Raw genomic sequence first — 19614 nt, 5'->3', positions numbered from 1 at the left:
CAGACAAAATTTTAAAGGCAAATCTTTAGGATGTATCTTTTTTTAAAAATCGCTTAATATTGCCTGTCTTTAATGTCGCCTGAGGGAATATTAAGATCAGTGGGTCAGGAAAAGAGTCACGGCATTCCAGCACTTTGGCAGGCCAAGGCAGGTGGATCACTTAAGGTCAGGAGTTTGAGATCAGCCTGGCCAACATGGTGAAACCCCATCTCTACTAAAAATACAAAAAAATTAGCCGGGCATGGTGGCGTACGCCTGTAATCCCAGCTACTCCAGAGGCTGAGGCAGCAGAATCACTTGAACCCAGGAGGTAGAGGTTCCAGTGAGCCGAGATTGCACCACTGCACTCCAGCCTGGGTGACAGAGTGAGACTCTGTCTTAAAAAATAATGAATAAATAAATAAATAAATGAGTCATTATATTAATTATGGCAAAAGTAGGTATTCACTGAACAACGGAGGTAGAAAGCTAAAATGACAAAAGGGCTTTGTATGTTTTCTGAGATAGGGAAGACAGTTGCACTTCCATTTAATCTGACAGAGATAAATAAGTGACAATCCCAGGCCTCCAGGAGCTTGCAGATGTGGCATAATGTAATAAATATGTGGACGGGCTCTGGAAGATGAAGGGCATGATGCACAGCAGGGGTGAAGACTTTGTACTGGGGAGGAAAACAAGGAGGATAGGGATGGTTCCTTCACATTTGTCCAGTCCACATTCCACTAGAAGCACAAAGCCCCGGCACGGCACACTTGGACCATTGTCAAGTGTCTGTCAGAGAAAAACTCCCCAGCCTTGACCTTAACTAGGGCTATAAGCACTGGCCATTAACTGTGTCCATGGCTGCAGGGATAGTTATAACAATTTACAAGATACCTTACCTTACCAGAAGATGAAGATGAAGAAGAAGAAGGCAGAGAAGGAGAAAGAGAAGGAGAAGGAGAAGTGGGAGGAGAAGCAGTAGAAGTGGAAGAGGTAGAAAATGTTCAAACAGAGTTTCCAGGAGAAGATGAAAGCCCAGAAAAAGCTTCAGAGCTCTCTCAGGTGGAGCTGCAGGCTGCCCCTGGGGCACTTCCAGTTTCCTCTCCAGAGCCACCTCTAGCCCTGCCACCTGCTGCAGATGCCCCTGTGACACAGGTAACCCCTCCTTTTCTTTCTACAGGGCACGTGGGCGTGTCTCCTTACTGAATAGCCTAAACAATTTACCCTATTCTGCCTTAAGAAAAAGATAACTATATACCAGACATTTGTATATGGTAGACAAAAGATTTCAAGACAGTCCCCATGTCGGGAAGAAAAGTCCTCTAGGTGATTCAACAGGTTCTTTGTTGTTATCGTTAGTTAACAAAATTTAATACAACTTTCCCACCAGTAATGTCCTCAAATCGGAGGCAATCTTTGTCTGGAAATTGTGTGTGTGTGTGTGTGTGTGTGTGTGTGTGTGTATGTGTGTGTGTCCATGTCTGTGTGTCATGTTAATTCATAGAGAGCTGATATCATGGGGACTGGGTCTGCTCTTTGTTACTTAGTGAATGTAGATGTAGGGTATAGGTTGAGAAATAAATAGCATATAGGGTAAGAAATAAAGGTGATTATACTTTCAGAACTTTGAATTTTCTGTAGATAATTGAGGGGGTAAATAGAGAAACTACACTAGTTTATGTTCCTGTTGCTTACCCTGAAATACAACTTATGTATTTTTCCTTCAGTGACCAAACAATGAAGCCTGGTTTTCTATGGATTTGGCATTTGATGAGATTGTGTGTTGACAGAATTGTTTAAAACATATCTTAGGAAATAAGCTCACCCCAGATGCTGCACCTAATTGGTTGACCCCATGTTTCTAATATGTCACCGTCCAGTTTTCAAACCTTTGTGCAGACTCCATGATACTTCAGCAGACAGGATCCCAACCTTTTGAGTTTGCAGGCAGTGCAGACTCATCAGAGAGGAGTCCTGCTTCTGCAACTGCTTTTGAAGTGGATTGAAACAGCACTCCAGAGGGGGATCTCAGAGATGGAATTGTATTTCTATGCTCTGTCTCCACAGGAAACCAGGCTAAAATGCCATTTATAGTCTAGAATTTTTAAATTCTGAGCATTTCAGTTGTACTAAAATTGAAAGAGGTATAGTAACTAAGTGAGGGTTGGATTTGATCAATAAGATTAATTTTTGTTTTTTATAATGAGGTTTTCGGGACTCACGTATAATGCCAACAAATTATTCTAGTCAATAGTTTGACCCTTTTCGCATATCTGATATTTTATAACCAACATTCACTGAGGTTTCTGCTTTCTGCCTGCCTGGGCTCCCAATGAGTGAAAGACAAGCTCAGAAAAGAAGAGGGCACACATCCGGATGCTGGACAGAGGGGCACTGTGGTCACCATTCTGCCCTTAGCGCTTCTGGAGGGTGGGATGAACTAAAACGGCCACCAAGGCACTGCATGCAGGGAGCGCGCAGTGTTCAAACCCAAAGGGAACTAAAATCGACTGCTTTTTCTTCTTCTTCTTCTTCTTTTTTTTTTTTTTTTTTTTTTTTTTACTTTTGAATTTATCTGTTCTGATTAAGGGGGAGGTTGTACCCAATGGCTCTGAACAGACCACAGGGTCTGAAACTCCAGTCCCTGCAGCAGCGGAAACTGCGGATCCCTTGTTTTACCCTAGTTGGTATAAAGGCCAAACCCGGAAAGCCACCACCAACCCACCTTGCATCCCAGGGAGCAAAGGTCTGGGGCAAATAGGGCCTCCAGGTTCTGAGGATTCGAATGTACAGAAGGCAGAAGTGGCAGCAGTCGCAACGAGTGAGAGGGCAGCTGTGAGTGGTAAGGAAACTAGTGCACCTGCAGCTACTTCTCAGGTTAGTGATAATGCACTTGTGTCTATGCTTTCCCACACCCCCTAGGGTCCCACTGCAACAGGCCACAGCAAGAAGAAAAAGGGTTTTTAACAGGGCAGAGAGAAACCTCAGCCAGGGGAAAAGTACAGAAATAATTCATCCCCCAATGTTGGCTTGTTTTGAGCTCTATATAAAAGAAAACATAAAACAAAACAAATCTGAGTTCACTCTGCTGGTGCGTGGTGACCTCACACCTGGCTTCCCAGGGGAGGGGCGCAAGTGAGCCTGGCCCTTAGGCATGCTACTGAGCGCTGCTTCATCTGCAGTGACTGGCTGTGTCCCTAGTCCTCCTTACCAATGGCCACTTGCCCTTGCTCAGCCTTCCCTGTGTCCTCCTTGGGCTTCTAAAGACTAATCCCCTGCTTTTGTGTCATTCCCAGCAACCCCCAAGGAGCACCCTTGAATTGAGTTTTAAGTCTGTTCTGGAGAATAACCTCTGATTCATGGATTCTTGGAGTGTGCTGGCTACAGCTAGACAGAGACAGTCTTGGCTTGATTAAACCTGTGCTTCCTAAGCATGTGCTCCTGGGAGTGGAAAAGCACACATGCTCTTCCATAGAAATTTTTTTCAAGAGACTCTTTATATAATGAGTTTGAAGTCCATGTCTTCCCCCTAACACTTGGTTAGATGTTTGCATATCTCGAAGAGTCCACAGAAGAAATCTTTTACAATTTCTTCACAAGGAAGAATGTTCATGGTGACTCCATACTCATGAGCATTCTTAAATGATGTGTAAGGTGTGAGTGTTGCCCAGGCAAGAGGCTGCCAGAAAGCACTCTCCAGTTCCATGCTCCTGGGTCATCAGGTGATTGATTGTGAACCACAAACAACATGTTCTCAAAAATCAGAAAATGACTTATTATTTTGATTGTATCTGCTCAAGTAGACTTCAGTTCCATGAGGTGGTAAAAGGAAATGATTTTGGAAAATTAAGAGTAACATGCTTTGGGTTGGATATTTATTTTCACAGATAAAAGTAACAAAAATAAATGTTTAGTGTGAAGAAATCTTTTGAGGTGGTTTTTAGGTAAAAGATGCAGTAGACTGATTATTTCTAGAAAACATATGGCAATTCTTACACATGGTAGTAGAAGCTGTGTGCAGAGGGGCTGTTTTCTGAAAACGGTAGTGCACTACCCCATGAAGAGCACGTAGTAGGGCTCAAGCCAAAATGAAAAGTCTATTGAAATAATGTTGAAAATAATTATTTGTGATAATATCAGTGAAGCTTTCTTCTTGTTTTCTCACAGGAGTTAGTAATCTGCCTAGCGCTTTTGGCCTTTCTTATACTTCACTACATCTGGAGTCAGATTCAGTGCTTGATTTTTACTTTAATGGGTAGGAAATATTTTCTTTTCCCTTGACTAACATCTCACATAGTTTCTTCCACAATGTTCCTCTTCTGTAGCCCCAGAGATTAATTTCTCCCCAAATCTTGAGGCTCAGTCCTCCCAAAAAGAACATTGTTCTCAGATTATACTGGAGGCCTCAAGCTCCCACAATGCAATCGCCTCAAGACCTCTTCCTGAGGAGAATTGCTCCATTATCTATTCCTGCATGGAGGGGAACCTTGACTGAGAACAGTGACTCCATGGGCAATTATTCAGTAATCCAGGAGGAGCAAACCCTCCAGAATGGTCATTAGGGGAGGCCAGTTTCAAGTGTCCATAATGAGGTGAGGACTTACTGCTCATAGAGAAAGGAGCGGCAAAAAACTCCTGCAGGAAAATGCAGGTTTCCACAGATTAAGTAGAAGCATTTCATCTGCTTACACCAGAGATGCCCAGGAGGTGGCCAAGTGACTCCTGGTGGGATGCTGTTCTAGGCAGTTCCTATGCCGGTGAGCAGGTGGGTTCTTTTTGAACCCTCGGACTCTACAGAGTTTCTCCTGGGAGAGGAGGTCCCTGAGAGAAAGATGCCCTGAGTGAAGAAGTATCTGGGGGATTGCAGCCACGTGAGACCTGAATGAATTAACAGCCAGAGGATCAATGTGCACTTACCAGCTATCAGGAATTAGAACCAAAGAACTAAGCCATAAAGTCATCAAGCAGTCCATGTATATTATTTCCGAGTCTCCGTTCTCATAGCCAAGCCTTTGCTTGATTGCTGTTATGAGGTTTGCTTGAGGACTGACATCATAATCCTTTAATACCCTTTTGAAAGTTCTCAGTTTAATTAATAATATTTGAAGATTCCAACTTCCATGTACTTTTGTGTAAATGACCCTGCTGGGCCTGAGACCCAGCTCCTTGTGCCTATAGCTCAAAGGCAGTTCAGGGTCAATGGTGCTGAAAGGCCTCAGCTATTTCTGGCTCACTGACTTTTCCCTGGGTTGACACTGACTCTTCTGGAAGCTCCCTTCATAGACTTTCTGCCTCATTAGCCGTCTGCTCAGCAATGGCGATGGTGTCTCCATTGGTCTCTACCTTGTCTGGAACTGTGTGTGAGCAGGACCGGCCCGCAATGTCCAATAGTCAGCTGGAAACCTGTGCACCCTAGAGTGTCCTGAGTGTCCTTACAGTCTGCTCAGCTGCACAACTCCTTCAGACATTATCTGTGGTAAAAAGGAGTGGGAGGATGTATTGGCCATGGACTCAGGGGAGTGAATGGTGAGAGAGAAAACTCCATGCTTTACTGGAACCAGGACCTAATTGTGGATCTGAATAATTGTCTGAAGGGTTCTGTTTACATTCTGAGAATTCGGGTTTGGGGCTTTGTCGCTACATATATGTCTTGTATTGCTTCTCTGAGGCTGCAGAGGGAGTGTCATGCTTCAAGGCTGCCATCCACCGAGCCCGTGTCATGTATGCTGACATCCACATGCCTGCCTGGGGAGAGGAGGGTGGGGCAGGCGGAGCAGGTGCAGGGAGGGCGTTGACATCCAGTATTGCAAAGAACCTTGCTGTATAGTTCTTGGTGTTTGAGGAAGGGCCTTTCACATAGAGAAGGACACCTGTTCATGATGGAGCACTACTCTTTGATCCCAGAAATGGGATATGGGCAGGTTGATAGAGACCTCACTATAGTAGCAAATTCCCAGACTCTGAGAATATTTTGCAGGTCTGATTCACCTTCACCACTTCAGAACCCAGTTTACCAGATTCATATTTGTCCAGTTCAAAGTTAGAGTGTTGGAATTTCACATTTCATCACTAGGCTTACCTTGAACATTTAGGACATGGTAAGAGTTCTCCTTGATTCAGTGGTGGTCTTATCTCTCTTTACTAGGTGGTCCCATGTCAGAGTAATGTTATCTTTAAAACTCAGAAGCATCTCAGGCTCACTTGCTGACCTGTAAACTACATTCAGCCCACAACAGCTGAACTGCAAACCTTTTAGAAGCAAATGCTCTATTTCCTGGTGCTTTCCTCATATCCATGTACACAGTGAAACATGCCCTTGATTTTACTGCCTGTGGTTTCTGGTGCTGAACAATTTCTACTTTATCACATACCTTCTCTCTTCACCCAAGTACACAGGCAAAAAAACTGGTCATGGCAAAAACCAAACATCAGCTTCCTCTACCAGTGATGGACAGGACCACTACTTCTTGTTAGATCAGAAGAGTGCTGTAGCTCCCCCATGGGCATTCTCTAAGAAAAAGCAAGGTTTGGATTCAGCCTTGTGGTGAATTTGAACTCATCAAAGGCCCGAGTTTCCTTGGGCTTCTACAGGATGCACTTGAAACCTCCACAAACCCCAGTCCTCCCAGAAAACCGTGCAAAGCCCTCACTTATGAACTGATCTTAAGCTGCAGAGTCATCCTCTCAGTTTCTGCCCTTCTGAGCCAGGCCTGCTGTATTCTCAGTCAATGCAAAGAGAGTTTGGTAGAAATAACCTTTAATTTACTTCATATGTTAATTTTAAAATTTATTTTGAAAGAATTACACCGTGCCCTAGTCAACCTCAGAAAACAAGGCATGAATAAGGTGGGAGAAGGATGCTGTGAGACAGGTTGGCTGTCTTGGAAGCAGTCTCTGTGAGGCCTTGTCTCTCGGGCATGCCTTCTTATGGCCATTTCTTTTCCAGTCTGCTTCCACCCCCTACCCACTCCCCATGGACGTTGGGCATTTTATTGGGGCTATGTGTGGCAATTAAATTGTTATAGAGGTGGGAGCAGCAGCAATGAAAGCCCCCTCCTAGTTCCCTTCCTCCCTTCCCAGTGCCACTTAATGGCCTCACCTGGAAGAATTTGCCCAGACCATTTAATGGGAGCTATGCAGGGAACAGGGGTTTCCACAGAAATGTCTCTCTATTTGGTGGATTAACTCAGCAGCTGCTCTGGCTGATACTTGAGCTGGACACAGCAGCTGCCTCAAGGTAAGAGGATCTCCCCACCACACACACACACACACACACACACACACACACACACACACACACAAACACTGCAGCCAGAGCCAGTTGCTTTGGAGATAGGGACTTTGGCATTGAAATCTTTGCGATTTCTCCCTATATATAGAACCACAGCTCAGTATTTCACCAGGACACAAAGTTGCAGTGATAAGAGGCCCTGAAAGTTTTACTATATCAAAGCGATTTGTTATTCCAAAAATATCCATTTTTCACATTCTATTCTTCAAGCCTGAAAAATAGACAAACAAATTGGGTAGAAATTTTGCCAAAGCTCAAGACTGTGGAAGGATCCAAAAGTTAGAAGAAAGGACTTCAGATCTGGTCCTGGAGCTGCTTCAGTGTCTGACTCTAGGCATTTAAATTCTTTGAGCCTCAGTTTTCTCATCAGGAAAATAGACTACTCAACGAATAGATTCATTTATTTTCACACTAGGCAGTGAAAAATCTAGTACTAGGAATTTTATAATTGGTTTCAGGTATTTTCATTGGGAGGGTTATGGACTTAGGCCTGACACAACTCATTATGAGTGACAGTAATTACAATAGATTCTCAGTGAGTTAGAGAGTCCATTGCATTTCTCAAAGTACATTTCTTGACTTGAAGCTCTTACATAAATCCCAATTTCCCAAACCATTTTCCAGATTTCTCCCTAGGCACTCGTTTAACTGAATGTTTACACAGCTGCTATTACCTCCTTCAGATTCCATGAACTCCACATCCATGATGACTCCACTCTGAAGTCGCCTAAAGTTACTTACAGACCTCACTGCTCAGTAGAGCAAAGACAGGATGTACACAGCAGAGGCAGACACAGAACACTCAGTGGATGAAGAAATGAAAGACGTGATTTTTTAAATCAACTTTATTGAGATATACATACACTAAAATTTACCCGTTTTAAGTGTACAGTTCAGTGAGTTTGGACAAATGTGTAGCATTGTATAGCTACCACCACAGTCAAGATGTAGAATATTTTCACCACCCCAGAAAGTTCCCTCATGTGTCTTTACCATTAAATCCCTTCCCCGCATCCCTGCCTCTGGCAACCACTGATGTGTTTGATTGTCATTATAGTTCGGCCAGTTCCAAACTGTCCTGTGAATGAAAACATACAGTATTGTATGCTTTTATAACTGGCTTTTTTTTTCACTTAGTATAATGCTTCTGAGATTTGTTTATTTTGTGGCATTTATAGTATCTCAGTTCTTTTTATTCCCAAGTGGTATTCTATTGTGTGGGTATGCCACTAGTTATTTATCTATACATCACTTGATGGATGTTTGTGTTCTTAGCAGCTTTGGCTATAATAAGTAAAGCTGCTGTGAACACTCACATATAGGTCTTTGTGTGAATACATGTTTTCATCTCTCTTGAGTAAATGAAGGAATGGAATTGCTGGATTGTATGGTAAGTTTGTGGTTAACTTCATAAGAAACTGTCAGACTGTTTTCCATAGTGGTTATTTATTTTTTTCTGTTTCCACCAGCAAGGTAAGAGAGCTCTACCTACTCTACGTTCTACCAGCTCATGGTATTATGTCAATCTTTCATATTTCAGCTATTCTGGGTGGATGATTATGCATGGTATCTCTTTATGGTTTTAATTTGCATTTTGACAAAGACTAATGGTTAGCACCTTTTCTTGTGCTTATTGGTCATCTTTATATTTTCTTTGGTGAAGTAAATGTACACATCTTTTGCCCAACTTTTTATTCAGTTGTTTATCTTCTTAGAGAGAAGTTCTTTATGCGTTCTGGATAAAACTTCCTTATTGGATAGATGTTTTGCAAACAATTTCTCCCAGTCTGTGGCTTTCCCTTCCATTTCTTTTAATTTTTTATTTTTATTTATTTTTTTTTTGAGACGGAGTCTCGCTCTTTCACCCAGGCTGGAGTGCAGTGGTGCGATCTCGGCTCACTGCAAGCTCCGCCTCCCGGGTTCACGCCATTCTCCTGCCTCAGCCTCTCCGAGTAGCTGGGACTACAGGCGCCCGCCACCACGCCCGGCTAATTTTTTGTATTTTTAGTAGAGACGGGGTTTCACCGTGGTCTCGATCTCCTGACCTCGTGATCCGCCCGCCTCGGCCTCCCAAAGTGCTGGGATTACAAGCGTGAGCCACCACGCCCGGCCTTATTTTTTATTTCAATACGTTTTTGGGGAACAGGTGGTGTTTGATTACATGAATAAGTTTTTTAGTGGTGATTTCTGAGATTTTGGTGCACCCAAGCAGTGTACACTCTACCCAACGTGTAGTCTTCTATCCCTCCACATCCCCTACTCTTTCTCCCAAGTCCCCAAAGTACCATGTATTATTCTTATGCCTTTGCATCCTTATAGCTTAGCTCCCACATATAAGTGAGAACATACAATGTTTGGTTTTCCATTCCTGAGTTACTTCATTTAGAATGATAGTCTCCAATTCCATCCAGGTTGTTGCGAATGCCATTACTTCATTCCTTTTTATGGCTGATTAGTATTCCATGGTGTGTGTGTGTGTGTGTGTGTCTGTATCATATTTTCTTTAGCCACTCATTAACTGATGGGCATTTGGGCTGGTTTCATAATTTTTCAATTGTGAATTGTGCTGCTATAAACATGCATATGATGCATGTGCAAGTATCTTTTTTTGTATAATGACTTATTTTCCTCTGGGTAGATACCCAGTAGTGGTATCCCATTGCTGGATCAAATGGTAGATCTACTTTTAGTTCTTTAAGGAATCTCCAAACTGTTTTCCATAGTGGTTGTACTAGTTTACGTTCCCACCAACAGTGTAAATTTTTCCTTTTTCACCTCGTCCCCACCAACATTTTTTCTTTTAATGTTTTGATTATGGCCATTCTTGCAGGAGTGAGGTGGTATTGCTTTGTGGTTTTGATTTGCATTTCCCTGATAATTAGTGAGGTTGAGCACTTTTCCGTATGCTTGTTGGCCATTTGTATATCTTCTTTGAGAATTGTCTGTTCATGACCTTTGCCTAGTTTTTGATGGGATTTTTTTTTCTTGCTGATTTGTTTCAATTCCTTGTAGATTCTGGATATTAGTCCTTTGTTGGATGTATAGATTGTGCAGATTTTCTTCCACTCTGTGGGTTGTCTGTTAACTCTGCTGATATTTCTTTTGCTGTGCAGAAGCTTTTTAGTTTAATTAAGTCCCATCTATTTGTCTTTGCTTTTGTTATATTTGCTTTTGGATTCTTGGTCATGAAGTCTTTTCCTAAGCCAATATCTAGAAGGGTTTTTCTGACGCTATTGTCTAGAATTTTTATGGTTTCAGGTCTCAGATTTAAGATGGATTTAAGATCCATTTTGAGTTGATTTTTGTATAAGACGCAATATGAGGCTCAAGTTTCATTCTACTACATGTGGCTTGCCAATTATCCCAGCACCATTTGTTAAATATGGTGTCCTTTCCCCACTTTATGTTTTTGTTTGTTTTGTCAAAGATCAGTTGGCTATAAGTATTTGGCTTTATTTCCAGGTTCTCTATTCTGTTCCATTGGTCTATGTGCATATTTTTATACCAGTACCATGCTGTTTTGGTAATTATGGCCTTCTAGGATAGTTTGAAGTTGGGTAATGTGATGCCTACTGATTTGTTCTTTTTGCTTAGTCTTTCTTTGGCTTACGAGGGCTCTTTTTTGGTTCTATATGAATTTTGGATTCTTTTTTCTAGTTCTGTGAAGATTGATGGTGGTATTTTGACGTGAATTGCATTGAATTTTTAGATTGTTTTTGGCAGTATGGTCACTGATTCTACCCATCCATGAGCATGGGATGTGTTTCCATTTGTTTGTTTCATCTATGATTTCTTTCCACAGTGTTTTGTGGTTTTCCTGGTAGAGGTCGTTCATGTCCTTGGTTAGATATATTCCTAAGGGTATTTTTTTTTTTTTGCAAGTATTGTGAAAGGGGTTTGAGTTCTTGATTTGATCAAGAGTAGCTTGGTTGCTGCTGGTGTATAGCAGAGCTACTGATTTGTGTACGTTAATTTTGTATCCTGAAACTTTGCTGAATTCATTTATCAGTTCTAGAGCTTTTTGGATGAGTCATTAGGATTTTGTAGGTATACGATCCTATCATCAGCAAACAGCAATAGTATGACTTCCTCTTTACCAATTTGGATGCCTTTATTCCTTCTCTTGTCTGATTGCTCTGGTTAGGATTTCCAGTACTATGTTGAATAGAAATGGTGAAAGTGGGCATCCTTGTCTTGTTCTTGTTCTCAGGGGGAATGCTTTCAACTTCTCCCTGTTCAGTATTTTGTTGGCTGTGGGTTTGTTGTAAATGGTTTTTTATTACCTTAAGGTATGTCCCTTCTATGCTAATTTTGCTGAGGGTTTTAATCATAAAGGGATGCTGGATTTTGTCAAATGCTTCTGCATCTGTTGCAATGATCATGTGATTTTTGTTTTTAATTCTGTTTATGTGGCATATCACATTTATTGGCTTATGTATATTAAACCATCCCTGCATTCCTGGTATGAAACCCAGTTGATCATGGTGAACTAAATTTTTAATATGCTGTTGGATTCGGTTTGCTAGTATTTTGTTGAGGATTTTTGCATCTATGTTCATCAGGGATATTGGTCTGTAGTATTCTTTTTTTTGTAATGTCCTTCCCTGGTTTTGGTATTAGGGTAATACTGGCTTCATAGAATGATTTAAGGAGGATTCCCTTTTTCTCTCTCTTTTAGAGTAGTGTCCATAGGATTGGTACCAATTCTTCTTTGAATGTCTGATAGAATTCAGCTATGAATCCATCTGGTCCTAGACTTTTTTTGTTGGCAATGTTTTTATTACCATTTCAATCTCACTGCTTGTTATTCATTTCTTAGAATATTTTGAGGAGTAAACATTTTTAGTTTTGATGAAGCCCAATTTTGTTTTCTTTATAGTTTGTGCTTTTTATGTCCCATTTAAGAAAACTTTGCTTAACTCAAAATTACAAAGATTTTCTCCAATGTTTTCTTCTAGAATTTTTATAGTTTTAGCTCTTAAATTAGGTCTAAAATCATTTTGTTAATTTTTGTGTAGATGAGGTAAGGATCGAAGTTTGTTATTTGCTTTTCATTTATTCCAGCACTATTTGTTAAAAGGCTATCCTTTTCCTCAATGAATTACATTAATACTTTTGTAGAAATTCAATTGACCATATATGTGTGAGTCTATTTCTGGACTTTGTATTTTGTACCATTGATGTATATGTTTGTCCCTCCCCCAATACCACATTGTCTTGATTATTATAGCTTTAATAGAAGCCTCCAAATAAGTCAATGTAGTCTCCAATTTCAATCTAGTTTCCACAATGTTTTGATTATTTATCTTTAAAAAACCCCCAGCTTTTGGCTTTGTTGGTTTTCTCCATTTTTTGGTCAGTTTTTCTATTCTATTCATTTCTGCTCTTAATGATTTTCTTCCTTGTGCCTACTTTGGGTTTAATTTTCTCTTCTCTTTCTGTTTGTTAGGGTTAAAGCTCTGATTATTGACATGAGATTTTTCTTGCTTTCTGATATAAGCTTTCAGTGCTATAAAGTTACTTCTCATCACTGCTTTTGTTGTATCCCACAAGTTTTGATATGTTGTATTTTCATTTTTATTTAATTTAAAACATTTTCTAGTTTACTTTGTAGTTTCTTCTTTGACCCATGGGTTGTTTAGATGAGTGGCATTTCATTTCCAGATATTTGAAGATTTTCCGATATCTTTCTTTTTGACTTGCAGTTTAATTCTGTTGTGGAGAAAGACCAGAATATACTTTATATGTTTCCAATCTTTTTAAGTTTATTAAGATTTGTTTTATGTCTCAGAATGTGATCAACCTTGGTGAATGTTCCACATGCATTTGAAAACACAAGTGTTTTCTGTTGTTGTTGGGCATGGTGTTCTGTACCTGTCAATTAAGGCAGTTGGTTGATAGTGTTGTTTAAGTCTACTATGTCCATACTGATTTTCAGTTTACCTGTTTCATCAGTTTCTGAGAGGGGAATTTTGAGATCTTTGACTAGAATTGTGGATTTGTCTATTCTTACAGTATCAGTTTTTGCCTCATGTATTTGGAAACTGTTTAGGTACATTCACATTTAGCATTGTTTATTTATTTTCTTGAAGAATTGATTCCAAGATGAGTGTTTTTTTAAAGCAAAACTTGTCTACCTCTCCTCTTTTTGTGTCTGCATGCTGAAATGGGTAGAGAGAGGGTCCTCATTCACATACAACATCTTCCAAGGTAACTTTAAAAAGATAGGGGTGGGGCGCCTGGAGGGGAACTATGCTGACAGTCATGAAGGCATTATTGCACATGGCAGGCCATGGGGAAGGCTTCACTGCCTGAATCCAACAGGCCTGTGTCCCCTTCCTCCTTCAGCCACAAGCAGGGCCAAGCACAACAAAGACTGGGGCGGTTGAGGTGCCTGATACCTTTAAGTGTCTAAGCTGAACCTCACAATCTGATAATTAGTTGTCACTGTTCTGTGGGGCTCTATTTTAAGTTTTGATATCACTTGCTTTAGAAGCTAATATCTCTTGTACATTTTCATGACATACCTGTGCCCTAGTTCATCCCTTCTCTGTCTAAACCAGTTTCCACAAAACTGCAGAGGCCACCTGTCATGGACCAGTGACTTCCAGCACTGGCTTGTCCTCTTGGCTGAGAAAGTCCAATGGTTCCCAGCCCAAGTATCAACAAAAAGGTGCAAATAGTCCCTTCCCCTTTCCCAAGTGTCCCCAGTTTCTTTCTATCTGACATGTCATTATCTCAGAGACAGCCTCAGGAACAAAGTGGGTTCCTCACACCTTACGGCTCTTCACTCTCAAATAGCAGAGATGCAGAGGGCAAGGCCAATAGCCTATATAGACAGATGCAGTGGAGAAAATGTCACCAAGGAAAACCAGCCTGCGGTCCTCTTAGTCTCCAACCCAGGCTCTGTGATTGTTGTTTTGTAAGATTATAAAGGTGATCCCGGAGGAAAATAAAAAACATTACATTACAGAAAAAAGGCAGGGAGGAAAGGAAAATGGAAGGTAAAGGAAAAATGGGAAGGAGGAAAGAAGGAAGGAAGGAAGGAAGGAAGGGAGGGAGGAAGGAAGGGACTTACAGTTTAAATGGTTTAAAAGACTGGTAGCGGGTGAGGGAGGAAGGGGCTAGCAGACTCTTTTCCCTCTTGAAGCCCAGGGTTTATTTCCCAGGCTTTCAGAAACCAATACATGTGTCCCCAGACCTGAGCCTTTCTCATCACTCAAGGTTCAGTGCCCTTGAAAATATTCATATTTTCCTAAGCCAGGATGGACAATGGGCCAAAGTTCCAAGGAGGAGCAACCTTTGTGAGCCCCGCATCTCTACTGGGTATAACATGCAAAAAGATAAAAGCATTTTTATGCAAATGATTTTTGAGACCAAGCTATACATTCTGATTTCAAGTGCAAACATCCACTCCAGCTGCCACTAGAGACTGAGAGGTGAGAGATGCAGGAGGCTAGAGGGCCAGGAAGCTGCTTTTCTGAAGAAGATTAATTTCACAAGATATTACAAAGCATTAAAAAAAAAAACTAGAGACTAAGAACATGATTTCCCATGAGTGTGACTATAGGTCTCGGGTTCTTTGAAATGATCTATTTAATTTTCCAAAACAAACGGAAGTGAATGAAAATTTAACTCTGTTCTCTAAATTTAATTGAAGGATTCAGGGTGTCAAATTATTTTCAAACAGAGATCCCTACTGAGAGCAATTGCTACGTGTTTTACAAATTAGGATATTCAAGCTTACAAATTTCTGATATGCCAGGCACCCTGACTGTGCTGGAATTTCAACTTGATAACAATAGAGAAAAACTGATCAGTCCTCAGGACTGGCCTATATTTACTCCAAAACATTGTCCGGGGCCTAATAATCCTGGAAATTATAAGAAGCTATGGTATCAAGATGCAGACCTTCTTACCTAGGAAAAAAATTGTAGGAGAGGGTAAGATTTTTAACAAGTAACTTTACTTTAACAAGTAACTTTACTTTAACAAGTAAGTTTGAATGAGACCATTACATTAACATCATTAATGCTTTTTCATTTGTACCCTACAACTGCAATATTATTTTTCTGGGCTTTTTTTTTTGTTTTCCTGCTGAGAAAGTGCCAGATATTGGGGGCCTTGAGGAAATTTACATCCAGGCCCCCACAGCTGGGCTGCCATCTCCTCAATCTCCTCAAGGCCCCCAATATCTGTCACTATATCTCCTATTAACTGTCAATTTGGGGGTTTTACCAGAAGGACAAAATAAAGTCAATACTAAAATTGTAGACTACATTTCTCAGGATCAAATGGCATCCTAAGTAAATGTCACTTTAATAGGAAGCTAAAATGGATGTATCCATTTTAAAGAGGAAAATATAATGTAAATTGTGTGTGAGTAGGGTAATGAATTCATTCATTTCCCCTGGCAACCTGTGCCTACAACTCTACAATTCTGTGACTACAGCTCTGGGTGAGCTCTCTTGGGGAGCTGTTATGACACAGCTAGCTGAGCTAAGCTTCCTGTGCTTTCAAATTGTTTATTATTCTGATTTAACCTAAGACTTTTGTTAGTGTTGTACATCCTGTGGGTTTTTTTCTGTCTTTATTTGTGTATCTCAGTGATTCCCATGGTACACCTTTTCTTCCGCTACACTCCACGAAGTGAAGAGTTAGTCCACCAACGTGTTAATGCATCTGAAAAAACAATGGCACATGGCAGTGGCTGTAACAAATGTGTGTCCGTTGCTTTATCATCTACAAAGTCTTTCATAAGGATTCTCTTGTTTAAACCTCACAACAGCCCACTACAGTAGGAACTGTTAAACTTCCCCATTTTATAGTGGAGGAAAATGAGGATTCTAGAGGAGGCATGACTGGCTTAGGATCACAGAGTAGCTGGGAGCTTGTTGCCTTTTGATCTCTCATCCTCCCCCAAATGGGGCATGCAGTATAATAGAAGCCAAGCAGCATCTAAGAAAAGGGGAGGAATCCCCACTTCACTTAGGTTCATGGGACTGAGGCAAAAATCAGCGTGACCAGGGGCTCTTCTGCTTTGACGCACCACTCAGGATAGATTGGCACAGCCTCACAAGCACAGGTGGGTCGTTTCTAGGCCTCCACTGCTGGCAGGGATGTAGCTGTCCACTGCAAATGAGGGCGAGCTGATCCTTCAGATGCATCCCATGCTGTCAACCAACCTGCCTCTCTGTCTGCCTTCAGTGGAGAGGCTGACCCTGTCCCGAGTCTCAGGTGTGCAACAACACCAGCTGCCCTGTTTCCTTTTGGACTTCTGGTCACTATGAACAACTCTTGGCACTTTATCCTAGAGTTACTTTGAGCAAAGTCCTCAAACTTCCTGAGTCTGAACTTTCTCATCTATAACTGATAATAATACTATCAACCTCCCATGGTTCTTAAGGACAACCTGTTGGGTCTGTTTGCCTAATACAATGTAAGAAACCCCTGTCTGTGAATAATTAATGATCTAATTCTTCACAATCCAGTTCTCTTTTCAGGAAGAGCAAGAATACATACACACTTTCTATATGACACAAAATTGTCAGCTCCATATCTGAGAAGACTGGCTGCAAGTTTTTGCCAGGCTGTGATATCAACTTCCATAACCCATCCTCTCCCCCCTGATCCCATCAATTCCTGGACAACACACTTAACACAAACCAAACAGTACACACCACAGCATCCTCCTCCACGTCAGGAAGAAGTGAGTTTAATTCCTGCTTGTTTGATGGGCCTCAGGAAATTATTCTCGTTTCCGATTTTCTCTTAGCAAGAAGGAAGCAGCTGATGGCAACAAAGCCCCCCAGTCAGTTCACTCCACACACTCCCTTAATCACTCAGTTTGTATGGCTGTGAATCCTCCCAAGAAAAAATGCTTTCCTTTTTTTTAGAAAAAGGATCTCGCTCTGACAATCAGGCTAGAATGCAGTGGTGTGATCATAGCTCATTACAACCTCAAACTCCTGAGTTCAAATGATTCTCCCACCCAGCCTCCTGAGTAGCTAGGACTACAGGCACGTGCCACCACATCCAGCAATTTTTTAAAAGTTTTTTGTAGGGGTGGGGTCGTGCCATATTGCCCAGGCTGGCCTCAAACTCCTGACCTCAAGCAATCCTCCTGCCTCAACTTGCCAAAGCACTGGGATTACAGGCATGAGACATCATCCCTGGCCAAAAAATGCATTTTAGCGAGTGTTTTCCTTCCAGAGCTCTTTTTGGGGGTTCCTATTTTCTGCTTCCTCTAGCTGTGCTGTATTTTCACAGCTCTACATTTCATTCCTAACATGGCTTGATTGCTCTGCCCCAAGCAGAAATGTCTGCATTCCTGTGAAAGAGACATCCATGACAGCAGAGCTGCCTAACAGAGTTTCTAAGGCTTCCACCCTTGGCTGTGAGTCAGAGATAGTGCCTCAGTTACTTCTCACCATGGGTGACTGGCCTGGGTTCTTGGCTGTACTCTCCTTCCCAGTTAGGAATCTGTAATACCTAAACTATCCAAGAGCCTGAGGAATGCTAAGTAGAGGAGCAGGCCAATGCTTGGGCTTGATTTTTCTGAATAAACATCCTAAACTTGGTCTCAGCGTTCCTACTCACACCTGCTTCCAGCATCTGGCTTTGGTTCTCTGACCCAGCCTAGCAGGTGCAAGGTGGATACTGGGTGGTTGCCCACTCAGCAGCCTTAAGTCTAGCCATATCTCTCCTGTCCACATTCCTTTAAGGCAAAGGCATTTCATGATAGGTGGGCAAAGCTTTCTTTAAATTGACCCAGAAAGACAGGCATTTAACATGCATTGGTAACCAGATCCTATGTCAGGTTGAATTTCTGACTGGCATTCCCTGTAGCACTCAGAGATTGAGGAAATGGCAGCCCAGCTCTGGAGGCCTGGGCATAAATTTCCTCAAGGCCCCCAATATCTCTCAATGGCCTGGCATCAGTCATCCCTCAGGATAAGACATGAATATTTCTAGGTAAAGTATTATCTGACAGGGGCATACTTGAGGCCATCATTATCCATTAATGTCTTCATTGCAATTCATCTTCTCAGCTTGATTGCTATCGCTTGACTGAGCCTTAAGGAATGGAACACAAGACAGGTAAGCGTTAGTGGATCAGAGCCATGGATGATGTAGAGAATGATCATGTGGGGAAGGGCTGATGCTGGCATGCCATGGAGGCCCTGGAAACTTAGAGACTCAAAGGCACTGGTCACTGACTAAAATAAGCTCACTCTTCTACTTTGGGGTAGCTAAAAAAAAATGCATCCTCCCCTAAATGTGGCTACTCAAACTTGTGCCAGAGTGAATGTCAGGAAAGCATTTGTTTAGTTTCATTAAGTAGAAGAGGTGGGGTGAGATGCATTTAGGTAAAGGGGGCTACTGGCATTGACTCCCAAGCCCAAACAAGCACATATTCACCAATCTGTGCCCAGTTATATCCCTTATGCTAAGATCCTGGGGACTAATCTGCACTCAAATGAATTTTAAAGGCAGTTTCATGCTTTCACTGTCAAGATTCTTGCCATGAGACACACTTTAGCTTTAAAAAAAATCACTCATCACATTTAACATTAAAAATCAAGCCAAATCTCCGTTGAGCATTTTACTTTCTTTTCTTTGACACCTTCATACTAAAAATTAACCTTCTGTTAAGAGCAGTAAGATTGTGCGCCTTTAGGAGCCAAGAAGGTAACACGAATGAAAAAGCAGGCCAGGTGACAGAAAAATGTTAATAGAAGCATAAATACAAGACATTGATTGCTTTCCTTTTTACTCTGAGCATAGCAACTGTGTAAGCACACAGCTAAATGGCAACTGAAAGCAGCCTTGCAGCAGGGGCAGCAAAGGGAGTGTTGGGCACGGTGACCCTGACCGAGATGGGCAGAAGGGAGGGAGCATTCCCAATCCAAGGCACAGCACTGCTTAGCTCTCCATGCAAGTTCTGGGTTGTTCATTTTTGCTTTGACCAAAGAAACTGCAAATCCAGATTTTAATGTGATGTTGCCTGAATTTTTTGTTAAATTTTTAATTCTAGTAAAGAATGCAAAACATAAATTTACCATCTTAACCACTCCCATTACACATTCTAAGTGTCTATAGTGTCTGTTAAGGGCAATAAGTCTGTGTGTCTTTAGGAGGCAAGAAGGTAACATGAATGAAAAAGCAGGCCAGGTAACAGAAAACATGCTAGTATAAACAGTAGAACAGAAAATGGGAGTATATAATGTGTATACTCCCATTACACATTCTAAGTGTCCAGTTCAGTAGTGTTAGGTGTATTCACACTATTGTGCAACCAATTGCACTATACACATTAAACAAAAACTCCCCATTTCACC

At 41.4% G+C, this 19614-nt stretch overlaps 1 protein-coding gene across 4 annotated transcripts in view; it reads left to right on the top strand.

Annotated features, from left to right (window-relative positions):
• TRIM55 (tripartite motif containing 55) overlaps window positions 1-19614 on the top strand; it is a 49504-nt gene that overhangs the window by 24686 nt on the left and 5204 nt on the right. The window contains exons 8-10 of one of the 4 annotated variants that reach the window (XM_003274802.3): window positions 890-1137; window positions 2572-2859; window positions 4150-4237. The exons of 1 other annotated variant lie outside the window; for it this stretch is intronic. In XM_003274802.3, coding sequence (XP_003274850.1) covers window positions 890-1137; window positions 2572-2859; window positions 4150-4237 — 624 coding nt within the window. The remainder of the gene's footprint in view (window positions 1-889; window positions 1138-2571; window positions 2860-4149; window positions 4238-19614) is intronic. 2 more of the 4 variants (XM_003274801.3, XM_003274800.3) reach the window with 2 other exon arrangements.

Source organism: Nomascus leucogenys, chromosome 16, assembly GCF_006542625.1.
Source record: "Nomascus leucogenys isolate Asia chromosome 16, Asia_NLE_v1, whole genome shotgun sequence".
NCBI lineage: Eukaryota > Metazoa > Chordata > Mammalia > Primates > Hylobatidae > Nomascus > Nomascus leucogenys.
Note: the sequence above shows the minus strand (reverse complement) of the source record. Positions and strands in the feature narration are given on the sequence as shown.